The following is a 16,715-nucleotide window of genomic DNA, read 5'->3' as shown; positions in this document are numbered from 1 at the left end:
CCCTCAGCTGTGTCCATTTAGTTCACCACACTTCTGCTCTCATCCGTTCCACTCCCTTCCAAAACCACAATAGGGTTCCCCTTATCCTTCCACCCCACCAATCTTCACATTCAATGGCTTACCCTCCACCATTTCCATTGCTTCCAGTATGATACCATCACCAAACACACCTTCCCCTACACTTTCAGTATTTCAAAAGGACCATTCCCTCTGCAAAACACTGGCCCACTCCACTATCACCCCTAACACTCACTTTTCTTCCCATGACACCTTCCCAATAAAACAAATTCAACTATTGCAATTATATGCAGTTATAGCTGAGGATAAAAAATGCCTATCATCAGTGCTGATATTAGCTAAGATTGTTTATACTTTGTAACAATTTAATATTGTATATGCTAGTTTTTGAAAATCTAATCAAAATGGTCAAATCTAAAACTGCAATTACCTGACTTAAACTCTGAATGTACAAACAACATTGGTTTGCTGCCAGAATGAATTGTGGTAATGCAATAAAATAACTACATTTTTGTTGTGTAGGAGATTTGAATTAAGAGAGAAAAATTGCAGAGGTGAGAGTAGATTAGGAGTTGGCAGGGCTGACACTAATGTGGTGATTGCTCAAACTTTTTGCTCACGTTCAGACATTAAATTAGAGAATCAGATTTTCTTCAAAGGTTTTCTTTAGAAATGTGCACAGTGAAGCTTGCTGTTACCAATTGATTTGTTAGGAAAAGATCTGTTTAAACAAACACTGTTATTGCACTACATGTCTGGACTGGCTGCATGTTTTATTTGGCAACAATAGTGGGAAATAATGATTCCAAGTTCTTGCTCATGCATTAATTGACAATCCACTTTGTATGGGGCTTATGGTCCAGTTAAGTTAAATTTTCTGCACCCGTTATTTAGTTAATGGTTATACATTTATACATAATCACAACATAGCATTTATTGGCATTAATATTTTGTCTGATGTGAGCAGTACAATTTTTAAATTTTTGGTATTGAAAGCAGAAAGTGTTTCAGTCATATTGCAATGGTAAGCAAATAATTTATGTTGTTAATCCACTTGGAGAAAAAACCTCATCGTTCTGCACTTGTTATATTAAATATTAATTTAATATTTAACCATCAGTATTATTCCCACAGAACTTCATATTAGTGTTCCAGTTGTCCATTCCTATGTAAGAAATCCAGTTTGATGTTTTAGTGTGTTATATTCACTTCTCCTTCAAACACTGTTAAGATTACACCCACATAAATGTCCTCAGTGCTTTACATACACTCCTCACATGCTTTAGAAAGGAAATGGTTTCCATTGCACTACAATTTGTTTGCACGCACTTTGGCAGATATCCCATCAAGCCCGAGAAGCCTTGACAAAGGATCAGGAAGATGTTGCAGAAGGCAATGGTAACTCTAAAATGATTTAGGAACATAGGAATTTGGAGCAGAAGTAGGCCATTTGAGCCTGCTCTGCCATTCAATAAGATCATGGTTAATCTGGTTGTGGTCTCAATCTCACTTTCCTGTCTGCCCCCTCTAATCCTTTACTCTCCTATTTAGCAAAGATTTGTCTAACTCTAGCTTGAATAATTCAATGACCCAGCCTCCACTGCTCCCGGGGCAAGTGAATTCCACACGCCAACAACCCTCTGAGAGAAAAAATGCTCATCTCAGACTTAAAGGGGAGACCTCTTATTCTTAAACTGTGTCCCCTACTTTAGTCTCCCCCACAAGTGGAGGTATCTACCCTATCAAGCCCTGTTAGGACCTTATATGTTTCAATAAGATCACCTCTTATTTTCCTAAACTCCAATGGGTGTAGGCCCAGCTTGTTCAATCTTTCTTCATAGGATAAGCCCTTCATCCCAGGAATGAGTCCAATGAATCTTCTCTGTATTGCTTCTAATGCAATTATATCCTTTTTGAAATCAGGAGATAAAGAGTCTACACAGCACCCCAAATGCAGTAAAACTTCCCTATTTTATTCCCCTTGTGATAAATGCCAACAATCCATTTGCTTTCTGAATCACCTATTGTACCTGCATATTAACTTCATGTGATTCATGTACCAGCACACCCAGATCCCCCTGTGCCACCAAGTGTTGCAATCTCCCTCGAATTAAATAATATACTGCTTCTTTATTCTTCCTGCCAAAGTGGACAAGTTCATATTTACCCATGTTATACTCTTTCTGCCAATTTTTTACCCACTGGTTTAACCTGTCTATATTCCTTTGCAGACTCTGTACCTCCTTTTGGCAACTTACTTTCCTATCTAGCTTGGTGTCATTGGTAAATTTAACTACGATACATTTGGTCCCTTCATCCAAATCATTGATGTAAATTGAAAATGTTTGAGGCCGCAGCAATAACCCCTGTGGTAATCCACTAGTTACAGCTTGCCAATCCAAGAAATACCCATTTACCCCTACTCTCTGCTTCCTGTTAGCTAATAAATCCTTTATCCATGCTAATAAATAGCTTCACCCCTTCACCAATTAATGGCCAGCCGGCATGAAAGATACATGGAAATGCTCAGCACTGCTAGGGTGGAGGTGAGAGGAGGGCGAGCGCTGACGTCTGCATGGGCGTAAGGGAGTGTGAGATGAAAGCACCCTGAAGGCAGAGGGCTGCCTCAGGGAGCTGAAGAATTTAAAACCAAGAAATAAGGATGTAAAAATGCAGAAAAAAATGTCCACACAGCGGACTGACTCACCTAATCAGATAGATAAACTTCTGCACAAACGTTTTTTTAAACTTGATATCGGAAACCTCATCCTGCCCTTGGATGAGATTTCCTTAAAAATCCGAAACCCATAACGTTGGACGGGCAGTGAAAAATCACCATTAATTGAAACTTTAATGGCCTTAAAAGGCCTCTTAATTGTCAGCGGGCATGCTGCTGACTCTTGTGCGCGTCCACTGACTGAAATATCGCGCGGGTACGCAATGATGTTGGGACGGTCACCCGACATCATCGTGCACTATTTTATGCCTGATCAGGTCAGGCCTGCGCCCACTCACGAGACATAAAATTCTGCCTCATGTTCCGTTGTCTTGTGGCACCTTTGATGTGGCACCTTATCGAATGCCTTTTGGAAATCCAAGTACATCACATCTGCAGGTTCCCCTTTATCCACCTTGCCTGTTACTTCCTCGAAAAACTCTAATAAATTAGTTAAACATGACTCCCCTTTCACAAAGCCATGTTGACTGCCTGATCACATTATGATTTTCTAAGTATCCTGATATAATCTCCTCAAAATGAATTCTAGCAATTTGCCTAAGGCAGATGTTAGAATAACAGACCTACAATTTCCTGCCTTCTGTCTCCCTCCTTTCATAAATAAAGATGTTACATTAGCTATTTTCCAATCTGCTGGAACCCTTCTAGAAACTAAGGAATTTTGGAACATTATACCAATGCCTCTACCATCTCTGCAGCCATTTCTTTTAAGACCCAAGGGTGCAGGCCATCTGGCCCTGGGGACTTGCCAGCCTTTAGGTCCAATAATTTTCACAGAACATTTTACCTAGTGATGGTGATTGTTTTAAGTTCCTCTTTCCCGTTCACCTTCTGATTTTCAAATGTCTTTGGGAAGTTTTCTAAGTCTTCTAATGTGAAGACAGACACAAAATACCAGTTCAATGCCTCTGCCATTTTTTTGTTTTCCTTATCAATTCCCCAGACTCACTCTCAAGAGGGCCAACATTAGATTTAGTTATTTTTTTCCTATTTAAATACTTGTATAAACCCTTACTTTTTTTTTACATTACTAGCAAGCTTTTGGTCAAACTCAGCTTTCTCTCCCTTTACTCTTTTTTTACTAATTCTTTGCTGGTTCTTAAAATCGGTCCTAGCTTCTGACCTATCACTAACCTTTGCAGGTATGTACAGTGTTTCTTTCAATTTGTGATAATCCTTAACTTCTTTATTTAGCCATGGATGATGCAACCTTCTCAAAGAGTCTTTCATTCTCACTGAGATAAATCTTCCTGAGAGCTAAATCTCCATAAGTCTTCCACTGTATCTCTGCTGTTTTACCTTTTAACCTAGTTTCCCAGTTTAGCTGTTTTCACCTACTTATAATTACCTAGCAAATCTGGAGTCAATGGGAATCAGCGGGAAAACTCTCCACTGGTTGGAGTCATACCTAGTACAAAGGAAGTTGGAGTAGTTGTGGTTGTTGGAGCTCAAACATAGGACTTCCAGGACATTCCTGCAGGAGTTCCTCAGTTCCTCAGAGCAGTGTCTTAGGTCCAACCATCTTCAGCTGCTTCATCAATGACCTTCCTCCCATCATATGATCAGAAGTGGGGATGTTCGCTGATGATTGCACAACGTTCAGCACTATTCGGGACTCTCCTGATACCGAAGCAGTCCATGTCCAAATGCAACTAGACCTGGACAATATTCAGGGTTAGGCTGACAAGTGGCAAATAACATTTGTGCCACACAAGTGCCAGGCAATGACCATCTCCAACAAGACAGAATCTAACCATCTAACCCTTTGACATTCAAAGGCATTACCATCACTGAATCTCCCACTATCAACATCTTGGGGGTTACCATTAACCAGAAACTGAACTGGATTAGCTGTGTAAGTACTGTCGCTACAAGAGCAGGTCAGAGGTTAGGAATCCTGTGGCAAGTAACTCACCTCCTGACTCCACGAAGCCTGTTCAACATCTACAAGGCACAAATCAGGGGTGTGATGGAATACCCTCCACTTGCCTGGATGAGCACAGCTCCAACAACATTCAAGAAGCTTGACACCAACCAGGACAAAGCAACCGCTTGATTGGCACCCCTTCCACAAACATTCACTCCCTCCACCACCGATTCACAGTGGCAGCAGTATATACTATCTACAAGATGCACAGCAGGCACTCACCAAGCCTCCTTCAAAACCCATGACCACTACTATCTAGAAGAACAAGGGCAGCAGATACATGAGCACATCACCACCTGGAAGTCCCCCTCCAAGCCTCTCACCATCCTCATTTGGAAATATATTGCAGTTCCTTCACTGTCGCTGGATCAAAATCCTGGAACTCCCTCCTTAACAGCACTGTGCGCATGGGCAGTAGTGGTTAAAGAAGGCAGCTCAAAGGAAATTAGGGATGGCCCATAAATGCTGGCCTAGCCAGCGATGCCCACATCCCATGTATGAATAATTTTTTAAAAATTTGGGTTGAAAACACTAGTCTTGGACCCACACTTCACACCCTTCAAGTTGAACATGAAATTCTATCATGTTATGACTGCTGTTACCTAGGGGCTCCTTCACCCCGAAGTGATTGATTCATCTTGTCTCATTGCTCATGTCTAGAATAGCCTGCTTGCTGGCTGGCTCTGGAACAGTACGCTGTAAGAAATTGCACTGCATCCACTCTATGAACTTATTTTCCAGGTTACCTTTGTCAATCTGGTTTGTCCAATCTACATGTAGATTAAAATCACCCATGATTATTGCTGTAACTTTTATTTTTACAGGGTTACTTTTATAGATATAAATGTTCTGCAGCTGGCAAAGTCAAACCCAGATAAATATCACCTTACCCTCACTACTAACTTTTGCATCATAGAATTCTAAGAGATTAGTTTTGATATGAAAATAATTGCTTTCCAACCCACATCCCAATTGCATAAGGAATGCCAAAAAGGTACATGCTTTTTACCTGTACGTGTTGGAAGATGATTTCTGCAATAAGATTGAATTTTCTTAAAAGAACAAAGATAAGAAGAAATTATAAGACCACAAATATAAGCATAAGGTATCTCCAAATTCACAGATTTTGGGGGGGAGTTTTAATATGGGTGAGTAGACGGAGATGGATTTGGGAATGGAAGAGTGTCGTGAAGCTGACTCTAACCCACCAAAGTCCAGGGCCTGGATCTTCTGGTTGGCATGCCAGGGCAGGCCCTGATCGGCGACATGTAAAATGACACGCGGTGACATCAGGCATGCGTTCCGACATCACCGCGCGTCATTCCAATCTTCAGTTCAGCGGGCGTACACCAAGTCAGCTGCATGCCCACCAAGCTGTCAAAGACCTATTTAGGTCATTTAAAAACTAATTGAAGTAATTAACAGGGCTGCCCATCCAACCTTAAGGTTGGCAGGCAGGCGAAGAACCCAGGTGGCCTTTGCATTTTTCATGGAACCTCATCCACGGGCGGATTTCCTGAAGGTTTGTTAATTTAATAAATTGCTTTACGTGAATTGATAAGCATGTCCCACCTCATATGACAATGTCACACGAGGGGACATGTCTGAAAATTTTTTTTTTATTTATCCCTGTCCCCACAGGTAGCGCTGAGCAAAATGGTGGCGTGCAGCCGACCGCGGGCGGCGATCAGCTGTGCACCACACGTGCCCGCTCCTGCCCAGCCTGCCCGATGGGGAGAAAATTCTCCCCCAGGTTTTACTGAGACAGAACAAAGCCTGGGCGGATAATCTGCTCCCAGGAGGCAGATTGGCATTTTAATTATGCTCATGAGGTTGGAAGCCTCGGATATAAACTCTTTTTCAGGTTTAACTGTGGCCAGCTGGGTCTCCTGGGCCTCAGGATATCAAGGATGAAAGACAAACATGGTGAAGTTAAAACTCAGTGCATGGAAACCCAGACTTCCAGGTTTTCTACACATCCTCCCCTGCTCCCAGTGCATTAGAACGTTATAATTTTCCCCTTTGTTTTAAAAAGCAAAAGTTCCATATTTTTAATAAGATTCAGAGGAGAAAGAAAGAGCCACTACAACCAGTGAGGCTTGACAGAGTTATGTGAAGTCTACTAGAAAACTGATGTTTTATTCCACAGCTGGCAGACTTAAGTCTGCACTGGTTAACAATTCACCACAAAATCTTGCATGAAGCTGCAAAATATGCACCAAATTTTATTTTGAACCATTCAGAAGGAAAGATCTATGCCAATACAGCAAGATGTACTTGCTGACTAGAATGGCTCTCAGTCCCGAACACCTCAATTCAAATTCCCCTATGGTCTCACTCCTCCCTTTCTGTGCAATCTCATCCAGCCCTACAGCTCTCTGAGATGTGTTCCTCTAATTCTGGCCCAATGTGGATCCATGAATTCCTTTGCCCCACACCACTAGTGGCCATGCCTTCAGCTGTTTAGATCCTCAATTTTGGAATTCCCAGCTTATATCTCTCTGCATTTTTCCCTCTTTAAGCCTCTCTTTAAAACCTACCAGTTTGAACAACCTTTTAGTCACTATTCCTAATGCCTCCTCCTTTTGTCTTAGTGTCAATTTTAATGTTGGATTGCACTCCTGTGAAGCACTTTGGGACAATTTACTACCTTAAAGGTGCTGTATAAATTGAAGTTGTAGATGTATAGATAGAAGATGGTGCAACCTGCTGTTGCAGTCCTTCCTGACATGATTTAGTAATACTCTCCCCTGTAAGCTATTTTTCAAAAATTAATCTGTTTTACCACTTCTCAGTACAATAGTTTTAAGTTCTGTTATGCGTCCTAATTCCTTACCTGCAGGCCCAAGTGGCTCTGATGACAGCATATTGTTGTCACATCATCGTAGTGCTAACCAGTTTAAAATGGTAACATCAAAACAAGTACTTTTTCAGTACATTTTATTTGTTTCTTTTATGACAAATAAGCATTCAAATACAATTGCAGTAAAAGTCCTGACCTTGTTTAGTGACAAACAGATAGTTGCATAACAAAACATCAATGAACCCTTTGACAGCCTTTATCCATGTGATGAATTTTACAAATATGAATGGCAAGCAGAAAGCATACAGCTGATAAAGTAGTGATAATTTTGCATTGATCAGCAAATGAATACATGTGAAGAAGGAATGCATCATCGAGAGGCCAATGAAATACCATTACAGCAACAGATACAAACTACAAAGGATTTTTCTAAGTTTTAGGAGGTCTGTTCTTAAAATAGCACCAGTTTAAAGACAAAACCAGATTCAAGAATACAAGCACCAATGAATAATCGGTTGAACATACAGTGAATGCAGAGTATTTAGTACATTTATTTCAATTCTGCTGTCAGCATCAATAATAACTTGATACATGTTCATACGAAGCGCCTGTCCTTGAATCATCCTCAAATTGATTGCTTCTGGAAAGCTGTGTTTTCAAATACAGTTTGAGAATTTCAATGACTAGTGCAATATTTTCTTGGCAGTATCAAACCTATCCCAGTTTCTGTCTGTGATGAGGTAGATGAAACTGGGCAAGTTCTACATGTACTGATTTTCATCTTGGTAAGAAAAATTGGTCAAATTTGATGTCGGGAATGTTCAGCACTTTATAAAATTATATTTCTTGATTTCACCCCAGTGTTAAGCACCATAGAGTAGTTATCTGTACACTTATATAGAAAAATTCTTTTGTTATACATCTTCCATCTTGATATTTTCTACAATTTCTAACAAAATGATGAATAGTGATTTGGACGTTATTTCCTCCTGGGAGATCCAAAATAGAAGCATATGGGTAAGTGCAATATAAAGATGAATTAGCCCATGCCCATTTTGTTTAAACACTGGAAAAGATGGTGTTCAAATAACCTTGCATTTTACAAGAAGCAGACAGGTCCAATGTCAACGCCAAATTCCTGGTCCTCAGCACCAATATCCAATGGTGCAATGTCCACAATGGGCAGACGAAGAGTCTTTCGTGTTCTATACTCAAAGATAGTCTTGCTCCAATCTCCTGTGTGTTTCTAAAAGCAAACAGAAATACAGTTTAATTTTTACTTTCATTGGATTATCAATGCAGTTTAAATAGGTCGTATTGTTGGAAATGAATGATGAAGCTCTAAAGTAAAATGGGTTTAAAACCTATAGTTGTAAAATAATATGTTATATCAATCTTGAGTGAGTAAATAGCATGAATATGCAGCTTTGTCTGAGTGGAGCAAGACTGAGTGTTTAACTCTGGGAGTTTGCTAAGTGAGGGAATTCAGTGCAGTGAAGGAGCAGGTACTGTTCTGGTCATTTGCAAAAATGGGGAGTGGTCCAAGGAGGGGAGCTGGAGACAGTGAGACCTGACAGCTGAAGCCCGGAGGCACATATTAGATGAGCAGGTAGGTGATTGTTCAGTTTTAAGTTTTTTTTCTGTCTCTAAACTGGGACAGTTATTTATACAGAGACAGGGGAGGTATAAGTAGTGTATTAAATTATAGCATAACTAATTCAATTCCATAACATTCCTATGGAAAATTATTGAGTAATATTTCTAAACTTGAAGCCTAATCAGTTAAAAAAAACAAAATAATGGTGGCAGGGCAGGTGATGTGTTGCAGATATAGCATGTGGGAGCTGGTGGATACCAGTGTGATCCACAGCAACCATATCTGAAGTATCTGCAGCTTGAGGAACTTCAGCTCAGAGTTGATGAGCTGCAGTCTGAGCTTCAGACACTGATGATTCAGGGAGGGAGAAAGTTCCTTGGACATCACTCCTGGAGGCAACCACATAGCTTCGGCTAGAAACTTCAGGTTTGGTTTGTGGTCAGGGACAGGATGGGGTAACTGCAAGTGAGGCAGGTATGGGGATCCAGAAGGTTGCAATGGAGGAGCCTCAGCCCTTGCAATTGTCCAACAGGTTTGAGGTTCTTGCAGCTTGTGTGGACGAGAGCAGAGTCTGAAGAGATGATGAGCAAACTGGCCATTGTATTGTGGTGCAGGGGGCCATTCAACTGAGGGGAGTAAAAAAAATGTAGTTGTAGTAGTGGATGATACAGTTAGGGTGAAAGATATGGTTCCTGTCTGCTGCCAGGCTTAAGGACATCTCCTTCGACCTGCAGAAGAGCTTGAAGTGGGAGGGGAAAAATTTAGCTGTCATGGTCCAAGAGGGTACCAACGATATAGCTAGAACTAAAAAAGTGGTTCCACTGAGGGAGCTAAGCCTTAAGTTAGGAAGCAAAACCACAAAAGTGATAACCTCTGGATTGCTACCTGAGCCACAAAAAAATTGGCATAGAGCAAATAAGATTAGAGAGCTGAAAGTGTGACTCAAAGATTGCAGTGGGACAAATGGGTTTTGATTCTTGGGCACTGGCACCAGTACTGGAGAAAGAAGGAGCTATACCACTGGGATGACCTTCACCTGAACTATGCTGGGACCAGGGTCCTGATGAATCATATACTAGGGCTACAGAGAGGGCTTTAAACTAAATAGTTGTTGGGGGAGAGGGGGTGGGGGGGCGGGGGGGTGGGAGATGGTGCTTTCATGTGAGGGGAGATTTGGAAAGTTGAAGAGGAAGGACAAGGCAATAGTGCAGGGTAGCAATACAGGTAATGATAACCATAGAGTGATAGGAAGGGACAGAACACACAAACATAAAAGTGCACCAGCAAATGAAGTCAAGGTAGGGAAAAATTGCACAAAAACAGAACTAAAGGCTCATTATCTGAATGCATGCAGCACCCTTAACAAGATGGATGAATTGGTAGCACAAATAGAAATAAATGAGTACATGATAGCCATAACAGAGATGTGTTTGCAAAGTGACCATGTCTGGGACCTGAATATTCAAGGGTATTTGACATTTTGAAAGTACAGAAATGAAGGTAAAGGAGATGGGGTAGCTCTGTTTATAAAGGGGGAGATCAGTACAATAGTGAGAAATGATCTTGGTTCAGAGGATCAAGATGTAGAATTAGTTTGGGTGGAGATAAGAAATCTAAAAGGAAGAAGTCACTGGTGGGAGTAGCTCATAGGCCTACTGACAGTAGCTACACTGTAAGACACAGTATAAATCAAGAAATAACGGGGGCTTATCAGGAAGGTACTGCAATAATCATGGGAAATTTTAATCTTCATGTAGATTGGATAAATCAAATTGGCAAAGTTGGAGCATTTTTATTATTTTTCTTGGGCTGCATTAAGTACAATAAATACTGTTCTCTTATCTTTTGAAAAAGGAAACCTGTCTTTGGCTTTTATAGTGACAGCACAAATGGTTAAAAATTCACTGAATTAGAAAGCATATCCTTTGTTTTGGTCAAATGAGGAGTCAGGAAAAAGGTGAGCCATTCCAACTCTTCCCATCTAATCATAACGGTAATGAGACAGGACAGGAGTGACCTCATAATAAGGAATCCTCTTGGTAAGAGTGATCATAACATGGTGGAATTTCACACTCAGTTTGAGGGTGAGAAATGTGAGCCTGAAACTAGAATGTTAAGCTTAAATAAAGGCAATAAGAGTATGAAGGGAAAGTTGGCACAAGTTGAATGGGAAAATAGCTTTGAAGGTAAGATAGTAGAGAAACAGTAACGTTTAAGGAGGTATTTCACAACTCTCAACAAAGGCATATTCCATTGAGTAAAGTATGAGAAGGATGCACCATCTGTGGCTAACTAAGGAAGTTAAGGATGATATCAAACTGAAAGAAAAGGCGTGCAATGCTGCAAAGATTAGTGGTAAGTTAGAAGAATGGGAACATTTTAGAAATCAGGATGACTAAATAAATAAAGAAGGAGAAATTGGAGTATGAGAGAAAACTAGTAAGAATTATAGAAACAGATAGTAAAAGCTTCTACAAATATATAAAAGGGAAAAGAGTTGCTAAAGTGATGGATGGTCCCTTAGAAGATGAAACTGGGGAATTAATACTGGGAAACAAAACGTGGCAGAGACTTTTTGTATCTGTCTTTTCTCATTGGAGTTTAGAAGAATATGAGATAATCTTATTGAAACACGTAAGGTTCAGAGTGGGCTTAAAGTATATGCTGGGAGGATGTTTCCCCTGCTAAGGGAATCTAGAAATAGGGGCCACAGTTTAATGTAAGGGGCCATTCCATTTAAGATGAAGATGAGGAGGAATTTCTTCTCTCAGAGGGTCGGTGATTTTTGACTTTCTTCTATAGAAAGCCGTGAAGGCTGAATAATTGAATATATATACAAGGTTGAGTTAGATTTTTCATCTTCGAGGGAGTCAAGGGTTTTGGGAGTGTGGGGTGGGGGGGCTGTGGTGGGGGGGGGGGAGGTGGTAGGAGGGTGGTAGGGACAAAGGAAGAAAATTGGAGTTAAAGTCACAATCTTATTGGATGGCGTAGCAAGCTTGATGGACCAAATTGCCTACTCTTACTGCTATTTCTTATGATCTTAAGTTTTTTGCTACTTACAGCACAACCATCTTCAAGGACATTGTAAGTAAATTTGCTGTTTCCTTCAGCTTTGAGCTCCATGTCAACCCAACTCATCAGCCTTAAAGCTTTCTTCACATTTCCGGCCTCAGCATCCAGATAGGCAATACTGTTCTTACAGTGGTAAGTCACATTCTGGTATGCTCGTGTGGAAAGCATTCTAAGGAATCCTATTTGGATTTCAACAGTGTCTTCTGATATCACATTGTCACCATAGCTAAACTGTAGAAATAGAAATTTTCATTGGATTTATTTAATTATAATCAAGAGTCTTTTTTGTTATTTATTCATTCTCATTACGTGGGCATCACTGGCAATGCCAGTATTTATTGCCCATTCCCAGTGTCTCTAAGAAGATGGTGATGAATCTTTATCTTGAACCTTTGAGCAATATAACTGCTCAAAGTTTTATAGAATTATGATGTTACTAAATACTCCAGAGGATGGAATATCTCCATAGCAGTATTGTGAAACAGCCTCACAGCAAGTCAGCACTGTGCCTGATTTTTATTACTGACATGTAAAACACTCTGCTGAATCAGTGAGTATTTTGTGGTACTGGAAAATGCCAATTTCACCAGTTCCCTCTCATCTCTATGGTGGTCTCTCCATAGAATACAGGGATTAAGCATTAATTATGATTTTGAATCCTATAAGCCAATGGCACACAAAGGAAAAAGTATCTTACAGTCCAAAGCCATGGTGGTTTGATCTGTACTGATGTAAAATAAACCATTATGTTTTAAAACATTGCTTCAAAAATCACGTAGTTTGAGTGTCAAATATGGAATATGGTCTGGAGAGTCAATCATTTAGTACATTGTAATTTAGTAAACCTTGGAAGAGCTGTCTTAATAGTGGACAGTTGAATGTGTTTGAATTAATTTTAATCAGTTTTCTTCCCTTATTCTTCTCTTTTTGTGCTACATTGAGCCACGTTTCATGATATAAGAGTTTGACAGTACTTACATGGAAACCACCATCCATGGACTCACCAAACCACACATGCTTCTTTCTACGATCATTTTTGCTCGTCCACCAGTTCTTGCGTGGAATGCTTCTGGGGTTAGAAGGCACACAGGTCTCCCCAGTCTCCATGTTGCAATGTACTTTGATGGCATCCAATTTGCAGCCTTGCTTAGGATCAATCCAGTATTCTCCTATAATAGTGACATCAAAGCAAAGTTCTTATAGTGATCCACCAGAGCAGGTTTAAAATACTTTTGTTGTCATGGAGAAATAAAATTGTTATTCTCCTCCATGGTTTCTTTGTGATGCCTGCTCACCTCAATAATTTTGGTGTGTGGCCTAGTGCAAAATGCACTGCTGACTGGCTGAATGGTCAGCAGGAGACCCAGGTATTTGTGTGGCTATCACGGCTTATAACTAGCCTGCATTTCTTAAAGGCAGCCTGAACCAGGAATGCTGAAAGGGGAGGGGAGGGGAAAATGTGTTTCAGCATTCCAAAGGGAACATGCCCTTCGTGATACCCTGGTCCACTCCTCACTCACCCCCAACACCCAGTCCTCTTCCCATGCACTTTTCCTTGCAAATACAGGAGATGTACATTTGCCCTTTCACCTCCTCTCTCCTCACCATTCAAGGCACCAATCACTCCTTCCAGGTGAAGCAGAAATTTCAGTGTACTTCTTTCAATTTAAAATACTGAACTCACTGCAGACAATGTGGCCTCCTCTACACTGGGTGAACACCTTGCTGAATGCCTCCATTCACTCTGCAAGCATGACTCCAAGATTCCTGGAGGTATATTATTTTAATTCTCCGCCTTGCACTCATGCTGACATCTCTGTCCTTGGCCTGTTACACTGTGCCAATGAAGCTCAACATAAGCTTGAGGAACAGCACCTCATCTTTCGATTATGAACTTTACAACCTTCCGGACTCAACGATGAGTTCAACAACTTCAGAACATAAACTCTGTCCCCCTGACTTTGCTTCCTTTTTGTTGTATGTCTCAGTTTTTCTCTTATGTTTGCTTTCAGACAGCACACCTTCTTCTAGGCACATCTTTTGTTTTTTTTTGCTTCATTTGGACCTGGAAGACTAAATCTTCTGTCATTCAATCTCTCCTGTCTTCCAGCCTATCACAGACTTTCCTTTTGTCGTTGTCCACCCATCCCTTGCTCAAAACCTATCATATCTCTAACTTTTTTCAGTTCTGATGAAAGTTCACCAACCTGAAATGTCAACTTTGTTTCTCTCTCCACAGATGTTGACTGACTTGCTGAGTATTTGCAACATTTTCTGTTGTTATTTCAGATTTCCAGCATCCATGGTTTTCTGCTTTTCGATCTCTCAGTCTCTGATTTATGCACTCCCCCAAGCTTTCTGTCATGGTTGAGCTAAATGCAGAAAGCTCACCAATCGAGCTCGATGCCTTAGTGAGCAGGAAGGCACCGGGCAAGGATGGAATTCCAGCCGAATTGCCTAAGCACAGAAAGTCCAATCTACTGCCACACCTTCATGACCTGCTCCTTCTCTGCTGGGGGGTAGGATCCTTTCCACAAGTCATGTGCGACACAACAATCATCGTGTTATACATAGGGGCATTTCAATCCTTAACATTACTAGGAAGGCCTTTGCTAGGTTCATGCTTAAAGGACTTCATCTACTCAAGCTGGGTGTACTGGAAGCATACTTTGGTTTCCATGCTGATATAACTATAGTGGACATGATCTTCTCCAAATGCCAGCTACAAAAGAAGTGTAGAGAATAGGCATTACCTCTCTACCTTGCTTTCATAGACCTCAAGAAAGCATTCAACACCAGCAGCAGAGCAAGACGACAAGATTTGAGAAAATTGGCTGTCCATCAAAGCTCCTTAGTCTAATTTGCTCTTTCCACGCCAACATGCACTGTACAGTTTGATGGCTCCACCTCTAACAGTTTCAGGGTGAAGAATGGAGTGGAACAAGCCTGTCTCCTTTGGTATTTTCTTCCATGTTCCTGACCTTAGCCTTTCCTGCAGATATGGAAGGAGTTTACCTGCATACTAGGTTAGATGGAAGCTCTACAATCTGTCCAAGCTGAAAGAGAAGACAAAAACACAGCAGATCTTGATCCGAGAACTCCTCTACTCTGATGAAGCTGGGCTAGTCATTCTCACCAAAACTCAGCTACAAAGGCCCTTGGGTTGTCTCTCCCATCTCTGTAAATTGTTCTTCCTGACTATAAGCACCAAAAAAACTTATGGGACAGGGTGCCACATCTCCACCCTCGATCACACTAATCAACACTCCGCTGGATGTGGTTAGCAAATTCTGCTGCCTTGGGTCCACATGACAAACAATCTGACTCTTGATGCGGAACTGACACACACAGAAGGAAGGCAACTGCCACCTTTGAGCCATCAAGCTGATTCTAACAACCAATATGTGGGTTCACGAAGCCTTGTTCTTGGAACATTGTTGTATGGCTGTGAAACATAGATAACTGACATACAACATACAAGAAAGAAGCTCAACAATTTTCATCTTTGATGTCTAGTGGCACATTTGCAGCATCTCATGGATGAAAATGTCACAAATTCAGCAGTCCTCTCAAAGGCAAACCTCCCAGGTAGGCTAGCACTTATCAAGAGGCAACTTCCCATGGCTCAGACAAGAAAGATGGATGCATTCCTAAAGGTAAAAGCAAAAAACTGCGGATGCTGGACATCCAAAACAAAGACAAAAATACCTGGAAGAACTCAGCAGGTCGGGCAGCATCTGCGGAGAGGGACACAGTTAACGTTTCGAGTCTGAATGACCCTTCGACAGAACTGTTCTGTTGAAGGGTCATTTGGACTCGAAACGTTAACTGTGTCCCTCTCCGCAGATGCCGCCAGACCTGTTGAGTTTTTCCAGGTATTTTTGCATTCCCAAAGATGTTCTGTATAGTGAGCTAGCTGGTGCCAGGACAGTAGGACATTCAAAGCTCTGCTTGAGGGATGTTTGCAAGTGTGACATGATGGCCCTAAACATTAATTTTCACATGTGGAGGACACGCCAATGACAGAGGGAAATGGCGACATTACCTGTAGGCTGGCATACAACATCATGATAATCAGTTGTTACAGCTGCTTGACGACAGGTGACAATGCCAAAAACAACAACTCAAAAGCTACCTGATAACCACCACATATGTGTAACTAGTGGCAGAACCTGTCCCTCATGAACTGGTCTCTTCAACCATCAGCAAAAGCGCATATGAAACTATCCCACCACCGGTGAAAATGATTCATTATCTTATGTAGATAGAACGAGCCGATATCAGGGAGTAGCCAGAAACTCAGGTTAAACTGCTAGAATTGACCACTACAGCTGTCTGCTCCCATTGCCTTCTCAATATTTGATTGTAGGGCCACCCAGCCCAGTGGAGGAGGATCGCTCTCCTCCTGCACCAACATCTCTAGTGTGGCATCTGAGAACTTTAAGGCTCACTTTCTGGCCGCCTGTTGAGCCTTTTCTCTAGTTTCATTCTGGTCTTCCATTCTTTCCAGCCCCTGCTGCAATAGGATGGGCCTTGCCTTTAAGAGGTGCAGTTTGGCTTT

General features: G+C 41.2%; 1 protein-coding gene across 1 annotated transcript in view; it reads right to left on the bottom strand.

The window, feature by feature from the left end:
• Positions 1–7,605: 7,605 nt before the first annotated feature.
• The window catches only part of LOC121284884 (collagen alpha-1(III) chain-like), a 191,340-nt gene continuing 182,230 nt past the window's right edge, over positions 7,606–16,715 (bottom strand). The window contains exons 49-51 of the mRNA XM_041200743.1: positions 13,133–13,323; positions 12,143–12,385; positions 7,606–8,731 (exon numbers count right to left, since the gene is read on the bottom strand). Of these exons, the coding sequence (XP_041056677.1) occupies positions 8,585–8,731; positions 12,143–12,385; positions 13,133–13,323 (581 nt within the window). The 3' untranslated portion in view covers positions 7,606–8,584. The remainder of the gene's footprint in view (positions 8,732–12,142; positions 12,386–13,132; positions 13,324–16,715) is intronic.

The sequence above is a fragment of the Carcharodon carcharias genome, chromosome 12 (assembly GCF_017639515.1).
Source record: "Carcharodon carcharias isolate sCarCar2 chromosome 12, sCarCar2.pri, whole genome shotgun sequence".
NCBI lineage: Eukaryota > Metazoa > Chordata > Chondrichthyes > Lamniformes > Lamnidae > Carcharodon > Carcharodon carcharias.
The sequence above is the reverse complement of the archived record's forward strand: the minus strand, read 5'-3'. Positions and strand labels throughout refer to the sequence as shown.